At 42.8% G+C, this 19,895-nt stretch overlaps 1 protein-coding gene across 1 annotated transcript in view; it reads left to right on the plus strand.

Annotated features, from left to right (window-relative positions):
- LOC129249860 (uncharacterized) overlaps window positions 1–19,895 on the plus strand; it is a 283,989-nt gene that overhangs the window by 177,392 nt on the left and 86,702 nt on the right. Inside the window, exon 4 of the mRNA XM_054889528.1 lies at window positions 15,707–16,693. Coding sequence (XP_054745503.1) covers window positions 15,707–16,693 — 987 coding nt within the window. The remainder of the gene's footprint in view (window positions 1–15,706; window positions 16,694–19,895) is intronic.

Below are 19,895 nucleotides of genomic sequence, written 5' to 3' on the forward strand. Positions count from 1 at the left end.
CCTCCAATTCAGCGTATTCGAAGGTTTTTGGCCTTCCTTCACACGGATGGTCGTCAACATTAAAATCAGCGTCTTTGAAGCGACGGAACCAATCTCGGCACGTTGTTTCACTTAAAGCAGCATCTCCATAAACTTTTTGTAACTCTCGATACGCTTCATCCGCCGTTTTTTTTTCGAAGGAAAGGAAAATCAAAACATCCCGCAATTGACGATTATTCGGCACAAAATCAGACATTTTCACAAAACCAAAAGTATATGATACCAAAACAAAATCAGTAATGTGTCGAAGCAGTTGGTTTACCATACATATGTCTAAACTTGGTTTATGACGCTTAGGTCATGTTAAAATGAATAAAAGGAAAAATAAAAATAAAGTACGGAAAAATATGAAACACACCGCTGCATTTACCCTCATTCAATCATTATGAGCTACCTAAAGAAATAAAGACCCAGCGGCTACGTTGGCTGGGTCATGTCGTCCGATTGGATACAAACGCTCCGGCTCTGAAAGTATTCGATGCGGTACCAGCTGGTGGTAGCAGAGGAGGAGGAAGACCTCCTTTGCGTTGGAAAGATCAGGTGGAGAAGGACTTGGCTTCACTTCGTGTGTCCAACTGGCGCCGGTTAGCACGAGAAAGAAACGACTGGAGCGCTTTATTAAACTCGGCCAAAATCGCGTAAGCGGTTATTGCTCCAATTAAGAAGAGAAGAAAGAAATAAATATTGCTTGGGACAAAAGCCCTATATCGCGTTATTTATGCAGTGCAAAAAATGTCATCGATTCGGGCATACCTAGAAACACTGTCTATCGGATAAAATGTGTTATCTGCCCTTCCATTACTCACGAGCCTATCGTTTGCAACAAAGTATTGTAGAATGCATCAATTGCAAACAGCGCACCGCTCAAACAACGAAAACTGCCCCATATACGAAAACGAAAAGAGATAATAAAACACAAAATAATATTCAACACTGCATTTCGCGAAGCTAACCAAGCTCTCAACAGATCCTCCAACAGGAAATTCACACAAAATACACCGACAGAAACTTGAAAGAAGCAACAAAAGTAATTAATATAACTTAAAAACCACAACCTACGACAGAAACTACAACAAATAACGCAAGCATAAACTCAACACAACAGCTACCCATTCAAACCAACAATAACTTTGAAAAACTTACTATCATTTTCTCCTTCTTCCATTTCTTTTTCATCACAGATCAATAGCTCAACCCACTCCGATCTGAGGCAATAACGACCACAACCAGCAGCAGAAAAATATATTTTACAAACTTCTCTCTCAACAAATGATACTATTAGTTAAGGAACATCGACCACAAACAATACTATCACCACTATAGAGCCTAGCCAATTTAACACCTAGGTAGGTAGGTATAAGTGGCAGTCGGACTCTTGACATACTCATTTAGACCGTTGCTGATCCATTGTGATACCACAGTAATTCATTTTATTTTAAGTGTAAACCCATTGATCTTGCAGACACTTATGTGCCTAAGGTCATCAATATCATTTAGAAACGAAAGTATCTAAGCCTAGTGGCATGCCACGTGGGACAGTAACAGAGAATGGGTTTAATGGACTCTTCCTCCTCCTCATTGTTGCAGCTTCTGCAATATTTGAAATGAAATATGTTCAATCTTTGAGCATGTCGTTCTATGACATAGTGGCCTGCAAGTAAAGCAACTAATATAGAAATGATTCTCCTTGACCGATTTAGTAGCGCCTTTGAGCTACCAGCGTCACATTTTGGCTAAATTCTTTTTGTAGCATTACATGTCAGACTATCAACCCATCTCGTGTTGGCTAAGGTGACAATGCTACTTGAACCACGCAGATGTTGGGGGCATACCTACAATCTCCATATCAAGAGGGAGGCGAGTGTTAGTGCCCTTTCCCACCAATTTTTTTGCCTTACAATTTCCTGGTGTCATTATGGCTGCCTGAACTGCCAGGAAAGTGAGTGTGTAATAGGAGATTCGGCCTTTTTACAAAACCTGGAGATATGTGTGTCGAGGACAATACTTTCCTGAGTCTAGAAGTTTCCGTGTACCCATCAACTGGGCTACAAAAATTTCGCCACAAGCTACATTTGCGTATTTAATTTTTGCGACCACCAAAGATTTTTTGTTTCTCTTTGCTCTTGACTAAGTGGAAGGCCGCGCCAAGCGCCTTGTTGTAGCTACTGGTGAGTTTTTCTACTGCTTGATTGAGGCTAGTGCTTGTATCTACACTTTGCTTAGGCTCCTCAACAAGTGGTTTCATAAAGGTCTTCCTAATATTTCTACGAAAAATCGGAACTGCTTCGAGTCTAAAAGATTAAACTCAGTGTACCTATAATTGGAGAACGACTCTCCAGCCATCTACAGGTATAAAGAATGATATACCTAACATCTGAGGCCAATGAATATCTAAAACCTCTTCCTTTTTTCTAGTGATAAAAGTCGCTTCTTTATATATATATATAATTGGCGCGTACACCCTTTTTGGGTGTTTGGCTGAGCTCCTCCTCCTATTTGTGGTGTTAGTCTTGACGTTGTTCTACAAATGGATGGACCTACAGTTTCAAGCCGACTCCGAACGGCAGATATTTTTATGAGGAGCTTTTTCATGGCAGAAATACACTCGGAGGTTTGCCATTGCCTGCCCAGGGGCGACCGCTATTAGAAAAAACATTTTCTTAATTTTGGTGTTCCACCGAGATTCGAACCAACGTTCTCTCTGTGAATTCCGAATGGCAGTCACGCACCAACGCATTAAGCTATGGCGGTTCCTTACCTCTATTAAAAATGAGTAACCTTGTGTCCGGGATAAATTCTGCAAATAATTCATCCCTTTCATTTATATCGGTACTACCTCACCACCACTCCCTGGGCGTTAGCGTCTCATCCCACAATCAGCCCAACTTTAAGTTTATTAGCTTCTTACATCATTTGTTTCAAAATTTGTCGCGGTAATTCAACATGATCGTGAGCGAGATAAGCGGACGCCAACCAGTAATTAGAATTGTTGTATTCAAGGCTAGCTATCACCAGATCGGAATCACTAAGATTCAATAAAATATATATATCCAGAGTAGCTCTTGCTAAAATGCAGGCTCTAGGGACACCGCCAGATTTAGATACCAACAGTTTATAGCCTGGCGTACTCAATCCGCAAACCCTATTAGCAGGAACCCAGGGCTCTTTGATCTCCGCAGTTTGATAAGCGGATCAGTAAACCAGCTGATGTCGATTTACAATGATGGAGATTAACTTAACTTCGTCCTTATCAGAGTCTAGCTAATTGGACTCTTAATAGAAACCTTTGACCCCAATCAGCTTCTCCTTAGAGGTATTAGAATCTACAGTGGACGGTTCTTCTGTGACGGCGTCCACATTTTTTCGATAAACGCACAGATTGACCTAAGTGAAACCGTAATATACTACCCCACCTGCCTTTTCCTTGGTACCAAGGAGTGAGTGCTGATTCTCACCATCACCTGCCTAAAAGTGCCTTCTGGTTCCTCAACTTTTCCTATCTTCCAATTGTTCGTCAGGAGATTCGGGCTTCAAATTTTAAACATCCATAAGATGGATGCTTCATCGGCCGGCTTGCTGGGAACCCTGGCACGAGCTCTTAGCTGAAAAGGGTTTGCTTCGAAGTCTAAAACCTGGAGTTTTGCGCCTGGATATACCTCACCAACTTTGTCCATAGCCACTTTGTGTAGTTTGGTGGATCTTTCGACATCACAGACGATTTATTTGACACCTTGATATCAGGCCATGCCGCGACAAGACGGACGAGGGCCACGATGCTCTGCCATTTAGTCGCTGCCCCCCTAATGTTTGCCTGGGACACTCAAGGGGTGCTAGGTGCGTCAAAATTGATGAACTTTGCCCTAGTCAATAAGGCCTTATTCTTCGGATAAGAAGTCCTCGTCTACTGTCGCAAATCTGTGTAAAATACGTCCGGCTGACCGCTTCGTTATGTAGGCCAGCTTTGAAGGACGCAAGTGTTTGACAAAACGTCCCTCCCCGGTTTCTGCTGTAACGGCAGAACTCGTAGTCGATCTGTTAACCCTTCTTCTTAAGGGTGATGTAATTAATGCTCTAGATTAAAGGAAAAATATTCATTTCTGAATTGGCCCATTGTAAGCAGACTCTCTTTAGGTTCACCTCATTCTTGAGCATTTTTTTTATAAACAATCCAAGAGTTTATAATAGTTAGATCAAATAGATGAAAAAATACGCAAATACCACATTTTAGACCCCATATGTTTATTGTACTCTTGGACAATAAACGGGCAAGAAATATCAATTTTTCCTTTTGTTATCCTGTCAAATCTATTGACTTTACTTACAGGCAATGTTCCAGAATAAGAAGATAACAGGGTTATTATCTTATTATCTTTCCAAGCCACACAACTCAAATCTATACCATCATGCACAGACAGTCTTTCCTCAAAACTACGTCTGGGCACAGATTTATTCATGAAATTTTTCTTCTCTGGAAGTTTATTATTTGGTATCCTGTTTTGTTGCACAGTTCCCACTGTGTGAATTCCTGATTTAGCTAAAAAAACTACCAATGGCAAAGAGGTATAAAAATTATCAAAGTATATGATGTGGTTTTGCTTTCTTGGCACTCCTCGATCAAACGAGCTACAACATTTCTTGTTGCAAGATTCCAAGATCTGGTTAATATGGGAGTTTCTCTGTATTCTCTTGTCCAGAATATACCTCAAACTTGTGGGCATATCCCATTAAATCACAGAGAACACATAATTTGAAGCCCCATTTATGGGGCTTCTTAGGCATATACTGTTTTAAAAAATGCCCTATTTTGGTAGAACACATTTGTTCATCCACAGAAAGTCTTAGATTCATTGGTACTGTGGCAAACCTCTCATTGAGATACTTGATAACAAGGCGGATTTTATAAAGCCTGTAATGTTCTGGAAAACCTATAGGTTTGTGAAGATCATTGTTATTAAAATGTAATGATAACTTTATTTTCTAAAATTTGTTCATTGGCATTGTTGAAGAAATGGGCTCATATCCAAACTTTGGCGACCAGTATGATCTTGTGCTGAGAAATTTGATAACTGACATGTGTAATAATATACCAAAGAACTTATACAAACCATATTTTCAAAATATATATAATAAATTTCAAATATATATAAAGGCCAATTTGTTGGTGGACTACCATAATCGACTCCAAGTACTACAATCAGATAAACGACACAAATAGAAAATTTAAAAAATATTCAATGGCAGAAAATCTTCTCTGTTATAAAAGAGCTAATGCTAAATTCAAACGCGAAACAAAACGTTCTAAAATAAACTCTTTCGTCAACGTTACTAAGGACATAAATCTTTTTACTCCATCTAAAACGCTATGCGATAAAGTAAAATTACTAAATGCTTTGCATTTAATCCAGTAGAGATTGCTAACACGTTGGGAAGATTTCGGCCAGACTACTCCAATAACTTTTCTAGCCAAACAAAACACTCAACAATCAATAAAAATAAATCATATACTTTCTTATCGAGCTAAACTAATTCAAAAAGGAATCACTTATTTAGAGTTGCTAAGCACACTAAACTCAATTAAAATCAAAACGCCAGGGTTTCACAAAATATCATACCAGATAATAACGAATTGACTTAACTCAGCAAAATATAAACCCCGTATACACTATACAACATAATTTTCGACTGTACCATCTCACCGCACCAGTGAAAAAACGTCATAGTCATTCCAATTAGCAAACCAAATAAACCGTTTCATTCTATAACCAGTTATAGACGTATATCGCTAATTTCCTGCTTAAGTAAAGTTTTAGAATAAACGAGAGCATGTAGACTTGTTTGATTTCTGAAACAACCAAATCAGCTATCACCTAACCAAACGGCCCATAAACAAGGACAAGGCACACTATGCAACAGTATGTCATCCAGAAACCATACATCAATTATATCAATCGGAGCCGAAAAAGCATTTGATTGCATTGGAATATATACCGCCCGTTACAAAATTATAAATTTTTTTTTTAAATTTCTAACGAACCGAAAATTCTTAGTGGGAGTAAGCAATAATTTCTCAAACCTATTTTAATTAGAAAACGGCATTCCGCAAGTGTCACCTCTTTCAGTGGTATTATTTTTGTTTGCTTTCAATAAATTAAACGTCATAATAAAATAATACAAATTCTTCAAGCCCATCTCATACGCAGATGACCTACATAGATATGTAGTTTTTGCAATGTTAATGATTCAAACGAAGTTAATGGAAAATTAAACCAGCTATATTTGTCAATCCAAACTTGGTGTAGCCACAGTTGAGCCAGGGTGGCCGCCGATAAATGTAATCCTCTCCATATATACCGGAGCAGAGGTGTACAAGCAGCTATATAGCAATGAATTAAAGCAGGTTAGAAAAAGTACAAAACCTTAAAATTCTTGGTCTCGTGCTTACTGAGAAATACGCCTGGACAACAAACGTACCATAGATACCTTATGGTACAGACTAAATGTAATCAAATGTCTAAGCAAATTAGGAACCAAAGACCAACTCTCTGATCGACATTGCAGAATCGGGGAAAAAACGTTTTGGAAAAAAGAAGAATCAAAAAGTTTTGTCTACTATTTCCCGAATTTCGCTGTTCGGAATAAATCATGATTTCCTTCTCGACTTCAATCATAGATATAAACATGAACTTCCATCAGTGGCAAAATAAGAACACAAGCCCAACGAATGGGAATATCTGTTTAAGAATGGGTCAAAACCAGACACCACTACAGCGTTAGTGTTGTCCAAGAAAATTGAAAGATTCTAAAAATTGCCATTCTCCCAAACAACGCATCTGTCGCCCAGCAGATTATTTAAGTCATAGTAAAAAATGTGTGAAAATAATACAAAATTAAGAATCAATTTACTTTTGCTCGATATGACCACCTTTTACCTGGACTATGGCCTTGAGACGCTCCAGAAACGAATCGCAAGCTGTCCGAATGTGACTTGCAGGTATTTTGGCCCTCTCGCCGACAATGGCTTTTTTCCGGCCTCGACACTGGGGAATCTTTTAGTTCGGACCTTGCTCTCCAAAATGGCACAAAGAGAATAATCCATCCATTATGAAGTTCGGAACGTAGTTTTTTAGCCATTCTTGGGTTACTCGAGCTTTGTGAGACGATGCCAAGTCCTGTTGAAACGTCCATAGTCTGCCAAAATACTTTCCCGCACTTGCCTTGACGTCAGGCTCAATGAAAACGATTGGAGAACGCCCATCTGCGGTTACAGCGGCCCAAACCATTACCTGTGGCGGGTGCTGCCCCCTGGTGGCCAATCGATGACTCAAATTCTCGTATGAACGGGAGTTTACGAATTGCTTAATTCGAAAAATTGTCTCGCCCAAAAACACAATTTCGAAAAGTGACTGCTTTTGGCTAAGCAAAGCAACTCCTTCGCTCTCTCAAGTCTGACTTGTTGCTGCTTTGGTGTGAGATCATGCGCCTTTTAAATCTTCTAAGGCTTAACTTTGACATCATTTTTCAGTATGCGGTGGATGCTACTGTCAGATATTTTCAGTTCGTTCGCCATTTGATTGACACGTCGCTCGTATCGCTTCTTCACTTTTTGAATCATTTCACGTGACGTCGCAGTCTTTTGATGACCACCTTCATGACGTTTCGCGATGCTGCCAGTATCATTGGATCGAGTAATGGTGCGATAAACAAAGACTTTATTTGCTTTAGGGTGCTCAAGGTCACGAACAATCGCTGGTTGTGATTTTCTAGCCAAATATAATGCAATCACGCTATTACGTTTGAAGCCCGTGCATCAGCTGCGCGAGCGGTATGAAGTTGGTTGCACTTCAAGTGCCGGATCCTGTAGCCGAAGGCCTTCTGCTGATAATGCTAGAAATTAAATTTAAATTCGTAATTTATTTCCTGTTTTAAATAAATAATAATAATAATAATAGTAATACTTATAATGTTTAACACTTGCGTTACAATTAAGACAATGATTAAGCGACATTATAAAACATTTGGTTGAATTCAGAAATTAGAAAAGCAATAGAGTGGCGGAATAAAATGTATGACCTTTGGAAAAGATACAAAACATACGATTCCCACAATCAGTTTTTTGCTATGAGGAATGAAGTTATTAGAATGGTTAGAAATGCCAAACCCAACTATGATACCTTGAAAGGGCAATCGGCAGCAAACTAGCTTGGTAAAAAATCAAATCCATTGGTCTTATTAAAAGTAAAGAGAAAAATGGTCAAAGCTTGTTAGATTTTGATTCTATAAATGAAAAATTTGTAAATATTTCGGCAGCTCGAGTCACGAAAGGTTTGACAGTCGATCGGACATGACAGATAACAGTTTAGTCCATCTGCAGCCTCTTTCAGCCTGCCAAGCTCACTTGTGGGTGGTAGTTACCCATTTGCTAACCGTGGCCATGATGGCCGCAGAACGGAGTGGCAAAGCGGACTCTGGGCCAAAGAAGTTGGCCTCAGATCCCATCTTAGCTAAGGAGTCAGAGGTCTCGTTACCCGCGATACCCACGTGTCCCGGGACCCATGTTAGCATCAGGCTATTATGTCTGCCGACATAGTTCAGCCTGGATTTACAGGACTTCACTACCCCTGATGTGGTTTGAGGGCTGTCTAAGGCCATAAGCGCTGCTTGGCTGTCTCTGCAGACACATATGGATCTGCCTCTCCATCGTTTTTCCACAACAAAGTTCATCGCTTCTTGAACTGCATACACCTCCGCTTGAAACACAGATGCATGCATTCCCAGAGCAAAGTGCAGTTTTGTCCCGCTGGATTCCACGTAGACCCCAGAGACGGAGCTATGCTCGGTCCTGGAGCCATCCGTAAAAATGCGAAACAGTGAAAACAGTGTTTGCCGGGCTCATTTTCTGAGTCTCCCCACAACTGAGCCTCTGGTAGCACTACACTGTATCTCTTTTCACGTACGACCCTTGATGGCATGGAGTCAAGGGGCATGGAGAGAATCGTTGGATCGATGTTCATGCCTTCTCTGTGTTCCAATGCCGGACAAGGGCCGTACCAGTTCCCACTGTGTTTCAGTCTGCAGATGGCCTTCAAGGCCTCTCCTCGGATGAAAGCATCAAGTGGTGGTAAACCAATCAGAGTATCTAGTGCCGGGCCTGAAGTAGTCGGAAAAACTCCGGTGCAACAAATGGCCACAGTGCGTTGTAGTCTCGATAAGGTCCTCCTGACTCCCACTAGGGAAAGTCTGCTCATCCAGACCACTGATGCATAGGTGATAATGGGTCTTATCATAGCCGTGTAGATCCATAGGACCTTGCTAGGAGAGAGACCCCACGTTTTCCCAAAGACGCCTTTGCACTGCCAGAAAGCTGTCAGTGCTTTGGATGCCTTTGTTTCAACGTGTGATTTCCATAGGAGCTTACTATCGAGGATTACTCCAAGATATTTAATTTCCTTGGATAGCTGGATTGTGACTCCTTTTAGCTTTGGCAGAACGAGTCCATCAAGCTTCCTCTTTCTGGTAAAGAGGACAATACCGGTCTTGGCGGGATTTGCCGATAGCCCATTCGCACAGCACCAACTTTCAATCCGATCCAGAGTTTTCTGCACTTTCCTGCAGATGTTCATAAGCGAAGGGCCTGTTACCAAACAAGCAACATCGTCCGCATATGCTTGTGCGTAGACTCCCGAATCGTTTAAGGTGGTGAGTAGAGGATCGATTACCATGCACCAGAGCAATAGAGACAGCACACCGCCTTGGGGGCAGCCTCTATTAACCCCAGATGACACCAGCAGATCTTCCTCTGCTCGCACCGAAACGATTCTTTGGGCCAGCATCGAACGAATCCAATTTACTAGCACCCGGTCTACGCTGTGAATATTAGCAGAGTTACACATACTATCAAAAGTGGCATTATCAAACGCCCCCTCTATGTCTAATAAGATGCCCATAACGTAGTCCCTCCTGTCGATGGCCAGCTCTACCCTAGCAACAAGGTTTTGCAGTGCCGACTCGCAGGATTTTCCACTCTGATAGGCATGCTGAAATAGAGACAGAGGGTGAACCTTCAGCGACTTCTGACGTATGCGCAGTTCCACCAGTCGTTCGAGACTTTTCAGCATGAAAGAGGTCATGTTGATGGGTCTAAAGCTTTTGGGGCTGGTATAGTCGTCTTTTCCAACCTTTGGGATGAAAGCGACCCTCACCATCCTCCAAGAGCATGGTATGTAAGCCAGTGCCCGGCATGCCGAGAAGATTTTCTTCAGGGCTGCTGTCACGAACTCTGCACCCTCCTTCAGCATGGCAGGATGGCATATATATGGTCCGGGCGACTTGTAGCCGCCAAACGATTTGATGGCAAATCGAATGGCGGCCTCATTCACCACAGATCTGGCAACGAACCAGTCATGCCGAGAAGGTGTAACAGCTCTGACAACTGCCTCTATCAATAAGGGCTGTTGCCGGCTGATGCTTATCTGATTACCAGGAAAGTGAGATTCCATCAGCAAGCTGAGTGTCTCACTTTTCCGCTCCGTGAAGGAGCCATCAGATTTCCTAAGTGACCCCAGCTTTGCAGTTGGGTCTCCTTTCAGGATCCTAACCAATTTCGCCGTGTCACTCAGAGATTCAATACCGCTGCAGAATTCCCTAAATGAGGCTCTTTTTGATTCCCGAATAAGCCTCTTGTAGTTCTTCTGAACATCACGGTATCGCTCCCAGTCCTCTGCAAGGTTAGTCTTGAGGGCCCGGTTTAGAAGTTTTCTCGACTCACGCCTCAACATCTGGAGCTCTCGATTCCACCAAGGAGCGGGAGTCCGGCTAGGGAGAGGTCGAATTGGACAGGCTGACTCAAAACATTCGGTTAGGGCAGCGTTGAGTTTCTCAACAGCCGCCTCAATGGCCTGTTATTTTCGAAGTCTTGGTGGCGCAACGCCAAGGTCCCGCAACGCCTCCCTAAACTTCTGCCAGTCTGTTTTTCTTGGGTTTCTAGAGGGCAATGGCACTTGTGCCTCCTCGCCACACTGTGGTCCGAGCACGAATCTTCGGCAAGGACTCTCCAGTTGTTGATTGACCACCTAAGTTTTGAGTTTGATAGGGTTAGATCAATCACCTCTTGCCTTCTAGCTGTTACAAACGTTGGCTGTGGGCCCTAGGCAGGTGGACACGATAAATTCGAATAGTCGTGAGCCCCGTCCGTTGCACTTGTGCTGCCCCAGATTGTATGCTGGGCATTAGCATCGCAACATAGGATGAGGCCCAGACTGCGCCGCTCACAGAACCTCACGAGACTAGTGGCCTCCCCGGGTGGTGGCCCTTCCAGAGCATCGTAAGGAAAATAAGCAGATGCAATCACAAACTTCGACCATCCGCGTCTACCTCTGTAACACACCTCAGCCGCTACCAGGTATTGGCAGCAGAATTGCTCAAGACCCGTCACAGTGAGATGGGATGATACTATAAGACCGGTCCTAGGACTACTAGAACTCCTGTTATATAATAACGTGGCCCCTTTCAGCGCACTTAAGAGGGGAAGCTGGTCTAGAATTTTGAAAAAATCGAAAAATTTTTTTTTGTCTTAAAAGGTGCTTTAGGGTCTTAGAAATAATATACCAAATGAGGGATGCCAGCAAAAATGTATAAATGCCCAAATTTTTCATTCGACGGCAGTGCCTCGCAGGTATGATTTTACAATACTTACAACTTTAAACGCGTTTTTCTCGAAATCACTTTTTTTAAACTGGCCGAAGACATAACTCGAACAAATCTTTACCGATTCTTACGAAATTTTGACAATACATTCGAAATACCTTTCTCCGGAGACGTACGTAGGATTTTTTATTTATATTACATAGTTTTTTTTTAATCAACAATTTTATGTCGTTCTTTATAGTGAAAATTGTAACTTTTTGTTCAAACGTGCACCATTTCGCGAAAAAACAAAATATCGAAAAAATCCTACGTACGTCTCTTTCTGTTGTTATATAGAAACTAAAAAAAATTTATTTTTTGATCCAGGACAAAAATTAAGGAGTTTACGTCTTCGGCAATGGACCCACTAGAAAAAAGGCGCCTTAGGAGAACTTCTGGACAGCGGCCATTTTGAAATTAATTCAGACGAAAAATTTTGTATTTGTACCATGAAAGCTATATTATTAAACCTATTTCACAGATTTTCGATTGATTCCTTTGTTGAGTCAAAATAAATTCATAAAATATGCCCATTTTTTGCGCTCTAGACCAGCTTCCCCCCTTAAGCCACAGAGACGGCCATTAAAGACCCAGGGCTCTTGCACTGCTGTTATGTGGGGTAATGTGTGCAGCTGGGAAAGCCTTCTACTTAGTAGTGCAGTAGCGGCTTTGGAATGCTGCAAGTTAATTTGCGTCACCGTCAAGGGACGGTAGCTACAGGAATCGTCCGAGCCAATCAATTGGGAGAGACATGGAAGCTGACCGTCCCAAAGAAGAGACTCAGATGGTTCCCGTACCGTGAGCCCATGACATTAACACTGGCCTCGTCCACTCGCACCACAAGAGCAGCCCTTTCCTTCCGTTCCCGGTTTTTGCTCCTTGGTGTACGAGACGACTCGCCAAAGCCTCGTGTTGATGCCCGGATTCTGGGCACGTAGACAGGATAGGACATCCGCCGTAGACAGGTCTGGATCCGGAATCCAGCAGATGGCCTTCCTGAGGGGTACACTCTCCTCGCTGTAGACTGCGAAGCGAGTGGTCTCCATGGAGGGCACGTTATTGACCACGGTTCTGATCCACTCGAAGTTGGCCAGAGACGCGCACGTCACCTTTATGGTGCCGTCCTTTGTCTCATAGCCCTTCGCGTTGGCAATAACCTGACGCATCAGTTGACTTTTGCAGTAATTGATTTCTGCATCCGTCAGCTGATGGTTAGGCCCCAGTTTTCTAATCACAGCCACAGGTCGTGGGCCAGCAGCCTTCTCGCTATAGGATGGCTTGGCCGCACCCCTGGATGTGCTTGGGCGAGGGTCCAGCTCCCGATCCTCCACTGACGAAGATTTCGCCGTGCAGACAACTGTGCTGGACATTTTGTCGAGGCGCCGATAGGGACGTGGCTCAGCAGAACCTTTTCCCGCCACATTGACTGGCGCCAAGACCGCGCTCGTACCTTTGGGGGTCGTGGCTCGGCCATTGGCGGCAACCGCAGGGCAGGGAGATGTGCTGCTTTCAGCCACCGTCTTTCTCCGCTTACCTCGAAAGCGAGACAACTTGGGAGTGCCCGTGCCCACCGAGGATTCGGTAGCTTCCATGGGTGTCACTTCCGCTGACCGAGGTTTTTTGGAAAACACAGACGCAGAAGGGCCGGCAGAGCCACATGAGGATTTCTCCCGCATGAGCCTTGCCCGCCGCTTTCTTCTCTTCCTCCTTGCCACGCTCTTCGATTTCCCTGCTTCTTTGGGAGGTCGTGCAGCCACCGAAGAGACCCCACAACTCCGGCCCTCCGAAGCAGGGAAACGTTTCTCAGACTCTGAAGAAGAGGAGATTGCGATAGCAACCCCCGTCTCCGCCAGGATGCGCTCTCGCTCGTAGAGCTGAGAGACTTGGGTAATGGTTGGAGCCTCCAGAATCCATGCCCCTGCGGCCGAAGCGGGTGGATTGCCACTTGTGTGGATTCCACCTGGAGTAATAATACAATTGTTTTCCATTACCTTTTGGTTTTTTCGGGACTCCTCCCAACCAGTTTGGCTCGCGGATGGCACCCTGATTCTATGCCAACTTTGATTCATCACACGAGTGTTGAACCCACCCCATCAGGGAAGGCCACTCTTGTGATGCCAGGGCTTCCCTATCCACCACCTGGGACGCGTCCGATGGGAGATCAGGCAACTCCATTTCTATACAGTTCATTGCCTCTTTTCTAAAAGAAAAGGTTACAAGCTGTCTGTAATGGGCCACTGATATCATCTGTGTTAGAATTACGCAGGGGATTTCCGCAAGGATCGATTTCTTGGTCCTCTTATCTTTTCTTTGTAAATCAACGACCTACCAACAATCTTTACCGAAATGCAATTTCACTTGTATGTAGATGATGTCCAGATTTATCGATCCGGTTGCAACTCAATGATATAAATGATAGTGTTCTTAAAATCAACCAACATTTATGCTGCATCAACAAATGGGCATCCGACAATGTACTAACTCTAAACCCTAAGACGTCTCAAGCGCTTGTTATCTCCAGAAAGCCCCTCGACACTTTAACTTAGCAAAAAAATTACTTTACGTCATTGCTATCAACTATGTGCATACGGCTAAATTTCTCATAATAATTTCCAACCAAAGATTAACTTGGTATAGTCACGCAAATTTTTAGTCGTAATTAAGTTGTGCACAATCCGTCGCGCGCTCTGGACTATGCGATACTTAACTTCTCTACGCATTCGCATTCTAATTGCTATGCCATCGTTATTGTATCATTAGTAAAGTTAATTTGATTTGTTTTTCTATGTAACTTATTATATTTTTGTAAATTTTACCACGAAAATTGTAACTTATTGTGTGGATCGAATCACGAAATGAAATAAATGATATATTTGTTTAAATACGAGGTCTGTTCAAAAAGTAGGGAGAATTTTCAAATTTCGCGGGCTACGTACATGCGACTTTGGATTATTTTGTTTTATCGTCTCGAAGATACGTTCACGGTTTTAGTAATATAGCATGTTTAGTTTGTTTGTGAGAGGCATAGATAAGTGTTTTACGTGTTTGGCTATTTTCTGCCATCGCCTCTTGGCTCTCCTGGGCTCTTCCATTGACACGATTGGGCTTTGATTTTTCGATGCCATAACCATATACCCTTACGACATATACCTTTTTAATCAAATCTGGATCATCGTTGACGTCATTTAACAATTCCTGAGCGATGCTCATGCGACGTTGTTTTTGTGAACTCCGCTGCCATACGCTTTATGGCCAAAATTTCCAAAAAGATTACATGACATGAGTTAACTGATACGCCGATATCCTCAGAAACTTCTCTAATTGTTATTCGACGATTCTTCATAACAATTTTCTTCACTTTCTCAACATTTTCATCGGTTGTTGAAGTGCTGGGGCGTTCAGAAGCAAGCGTCGTCGTTCATATCTTATCGACCTTCGGTGAAAAGCTTGTACCACTTGTGAACATTTGTTTAACTCAGAGTAATTACACCGTATGCCACTGACAAAAATTTAATGCAACTTCTTTCATCCAATTTTTTCGATAGCAGAAAATCGCCGAACACGCAAAACACTTGTCTTATTGATGCCTCTCAGAAACAAACTAAACATGCTATATTGCTTAAACCGTGAATATATCTTCGAGACGAGTGTACCAACATAAAAAAAATTATGATCGAAAGTCGAATGTACATAGCCCGGCAAATATGAAAATTCGCCTTAATTTTTTGAACACACCTCGTATATAATGTACATGGTTAAATATTGATAAATTCGTACAACATATTAAATAAACGTCCATTTCTTATAAATTCGAGCATAATTTGTGAGACTCCGTCTATAAGCGAATATATGCCATAACCCGACGAAAACACTGCCACAGCCACGGTTATGAGGAGTTTTACTGTATATGCATATATTTGTGATTGGTACTCGATTTGTATTTATTTATTTGTTCAATTATTGTTAATATCTCATTTTGTTTTAGCGACCTCATCAAAAGATGATCTTTATCGACGAATAGGTGGGCGTTGTTCTACAAACAATATGAAAGTTGTTTTCAAAGTGTGTTGTGCGCCCGAGGAGAAGAATAAAACCACAACAGTTACTAGTAGCAGCATTGGTACATCCTTAAGCGGTAGCAGTAGTGCTGGTGGTTTCGGAATCAATATCAACTCAGCCGATGGCAGTGGAAAGACAACTAGTATTGAAAATTCGGCCAATATAGACATTGTCAATACTCAGGCTAATATAAATCAACATATGAATAGCATAAATACAATCGGCATAAATGGTGTCAACACGGGTTTAATGCCAATCGGTGGTGTGAATATAGGCGTTAGTAGCGGCATTGGCACCAACAATGGTGGTATGCAGATGAAACCGATGAACGGCGCTAGCGGAACATCAATCAATACAAATATTGATCAATTTAATCGTATACCAATACAAGACGGCGGCGTTAATGCTATGGGAAATAATATTGGTGGCCTTGGTGGTCATGGCAGCGGTAGCATTATACTAACACCTGGCGGTCATGGGGGCATAAATATGATTTCCAGTGGTGGAAGTATTGGCATTGGACAATATCCTGGCCATCCCGGCCAGACTGGTATACGCATTAATAATGTCGCGTCACAGCAACATCATGCAACGCATAAAAATAATAACTATAATGGTAAGGATGCCAGAACGGGCGGTGTTGGTGTTAGTGATGGTGTTAGCGCTGGTGGTGGTGCGTTTATGAATATAAATTTCGGTGATGCCAAGTTTATATCACCATTTGTTAACACAAATCATAGCAATATTGTTCAGAGTACAATTAACTGGCCAGGATGGGGTAGAGGCGGAACCGTACATTCTAAAAATCATAATATAACTACTACTACAAGAAACGATCATAATATAAATGAGCTAAATAATAATTATTATTCACCGTCCCATAAACCGATTACCAATAAAACAAAAAATAAAAGTAAGTAAAACAACAAAGCGATAAGATACAACAAACCATTCAAACCATTCACTGGAAGAAAATGCCTTACCCTATAAATCTAAATTCAAAAATACTGAATGCATATATACATGCTTAAAGCCTAAAAATCCATTTATTATTACACTTTTTTATTTTGGCTACATTGCGTTGTTGCTCTAAGTTTATTTTAATATTATTACCAAACCTTTGCGGAAATTGGTAAGCAGATTATATAAATAATATATTTAATATAACATTTGCAGGTATCAAATATTCGCACATGTATTGAATTAGATTGCGATATGCCTAGTAAAATAGTTAATTGTCTCTGTTGTTCTTGTTGTAGCAGCATAAACATTGCCCATACATGGACGGGGAATGCTGCTGGCGTGACAGTCCTTGACCGGATATAAACCCAGGTCGTTCCGGTAATGTAGAACCGACTGTCATGGGAACGGTTGCCTCTCGATTAATGTGGTTTCATGCCTGTCGGTATTGAGTTTTTACCTCGTTTAGACCTTATCGGCCAATGGTAATGACAAATTTCAGCGACTGTCGGTTCTATCTACCGGAATGACGCCAAGGTTGCTGCATCTTCTGGTCAGAGCTGGCATTGAGTCCAACTTCAAATTAGACAAATATTTCTTCTGCGTTTATCAGATAGGTCTCTCTCCGATGCATCTTCTTGGCATCCTAAGATGTGCTTTTGTTTTAAGACAGACGGAGAACGGAGCATCCGTGAGCCATTGTTACTCATGCCCAATGCCGCCATCTTAAGTGTATGTATTCTACGTAATACGCAATCTGCAAAAGGGTATTTAAGAACCCCTACAGCAACTTATAAACTCCCATTTATAGTATCATAGGCTTATATCTTATCGCTAATTTGCGCCCACGCCCCGACGGAAGAGAAGGACGATGCCCCCGCCACGACATAAAAATCGTGCTTGGCGACTTCAACGCCAGAGTGGGCAAGGAGGGAATTTTTGGTCCCACAGTCGGAAAATTCAGCCTGCACAACGAAACATCCGGTAACGGACAGAGGCTGATCGACTTCGCCGGGGCCCGAAACATGGTAGTCTGCAGCACCAGATTCCAGCATAAAAAGATTCACCAAGCCACCTGGCTGTCTCCTGATCGAAAAACACGAAACCAGATCGATCATGTTGTGATAGATGGAAGACACGCTTCTAGAGTATTAGATGTACGTACGATCCGAGGACCCAACATCGACTCGTATCACTACCTTGTTGCAGCCAAACTGCGCACACGCCTCTGTGCAGCAAAAAACGTGCATCTACCTACCCAAAGAATGTTCAACATCGAAAAGCTGCACTCACAACAGACAGCCAGAAGATTCGCCACTCGACTCTCACTCCTGCTCTCAGAGAGTACTGCCCAACAAACCGGCATCCACGAACAATGGAGCAACATTTTTCGCTCCCTACGTACCGCCGCCGAAGAAGAAATCGGATTCCGGCGAACCCGAAAAAACAATTGGTACGACGAGCCACGCTGCGATCGGGCGCAACGCGAGCCATGTAGGACCGCTGCAGAGAGCTGAAAAAGGAAGAGAGACGTATTATCCGACAGAAGAAACGAGAGGCCGGTATACGTGAGTGCGAGGAGCTTGAGATGCTGGCCAATAGGAACAACGCCCGAAAATTCTGCCAGAAAGTTTGGCGGCTTACAGAAGGTTTTAAGACCGAAGCGTTTTCCTGTAAGAACAAAGACGGCGATCTGGTGACTGACGTACAGAACAATCTTAAATTAAGGAGGGAACACTTCTCGAACCTTTTAAACAGTGACAGCTGCGCATGTCACCGAGAATGTGAAGATCTCGGTACCCCAATCGTTGGCGACGGAATTGTCGTTCCGCTACCCGATCATGACGAGGTGAGAATAGCGATTACGCGGCTAAAGAACAACAAAGCCGCGGGCGCCGGCGGACTGCCGGCTGAGCTATTCAAACATGGCGGCGAGGAGCTGGTAAGGTGCATGCATCAGCTCCTATGCAAAATATGGTCGGATGAAAGCATGCCTGCCGATTGGAATTTAAGTGTGCCCTGCCCAATCCATAAGAAGGGCGATCGTGCAATTTGTGCCAATTACCGCGGGATTAGTCTTCTAAATATCGCCTATAAGGTTCTAGCGAGCGTATTGTGTGAAAGGCTGAAGCCCATCGTCAACCAACTGATGGGACCTTATCAGTGTGGCTTCAGAACTGGAAAGTTTACCATCGACCAAATATTCACAATACGCCAGATCTTGGAAAGACCCATGAAAGGAGAATCGACACACACCATCTTTTCGTCGACTTCAAAGCTGCATTCGACAGTACGGAAAGGAGTTACCTGTATGCCGCGATGTTTGAATTTGGTATCCCCGCAAAACTAATACGGCTATGTAAGATGACGTTGCTCAACACCAGCAGCGCCGTCAGAATTGGGAAGGACCTCTCCGAGCCGTTTGATACCAAACGAGGTTTCAGACAGGGTGACTCGCTGTCGTGTGACTTCTTTAACCTGATGTTGGAGAGCATCGTACGAGCCGCAGAACTGAATCGCTCAGGCACAATATTTTATAAGAGCGTACAATTGTTGGTGTATGTCAGTGATATTGACATTATCGGCCTTAACAACCGCGCTGTTAATTCTGCCTTCTCCAAACTGGGTAAAGAGGCAAAGCGAATGGGTCTTGTAGTGAACGAGGACAAAACGAAGTACCTCTTGTCTTCAAACAAACAGTCGGCGCACTCGCGTATCGGCACCCACGTCACTGTTGACAGTTATGATTTCGAGGTTGTAAAATACTTCGTTTATCTAGGAACCAGTATTAACACAGATAATTATGTTAGCTTTAAAATCCAACTTAGAATATTTCTTCCCAACAAGTGCTACTTTGGACTAAGTAGTTAATTGAGTAGTAAAGTCCTCTCTCAACGAACAAAACTAACACTTTATAAGGCTCTCATCATGCCCGTCCTATCGTACGGCGCAGAATCTTGGACGATGACAACATTCGTTGAGACGTCCCTTGGAGTGTTTAAGAGAAAGATTCTTCGGAAGAATTTTAGGCCTTTGCACGTTAGCAACGGCTGGTATCGCAGGCGATGGTCCGATGAGCTGTATGATGTTTAGAACGACATAGATATAGTGCAGTGAATAATGATCCAGCGACTAAAAACGTTTCTGCTCTAAAA

The sequence above is a fragment of the Anastrepha obliqua genome, chromosome 6, assembly GCF_027943255.1.
Source record: "Anastrepha obliqua isolate idAnaObli1 chromosome 6, idAnaObli1_1.0, whole genome shotgun sequence".
Classification (NCBI taxonomy): domain Eukaryota; kingdom Metazoa; phylum Arthropoda; class Insecta; order Diptera; family Tephritidae; genus Anastrepha; species Anastrepha obliqua.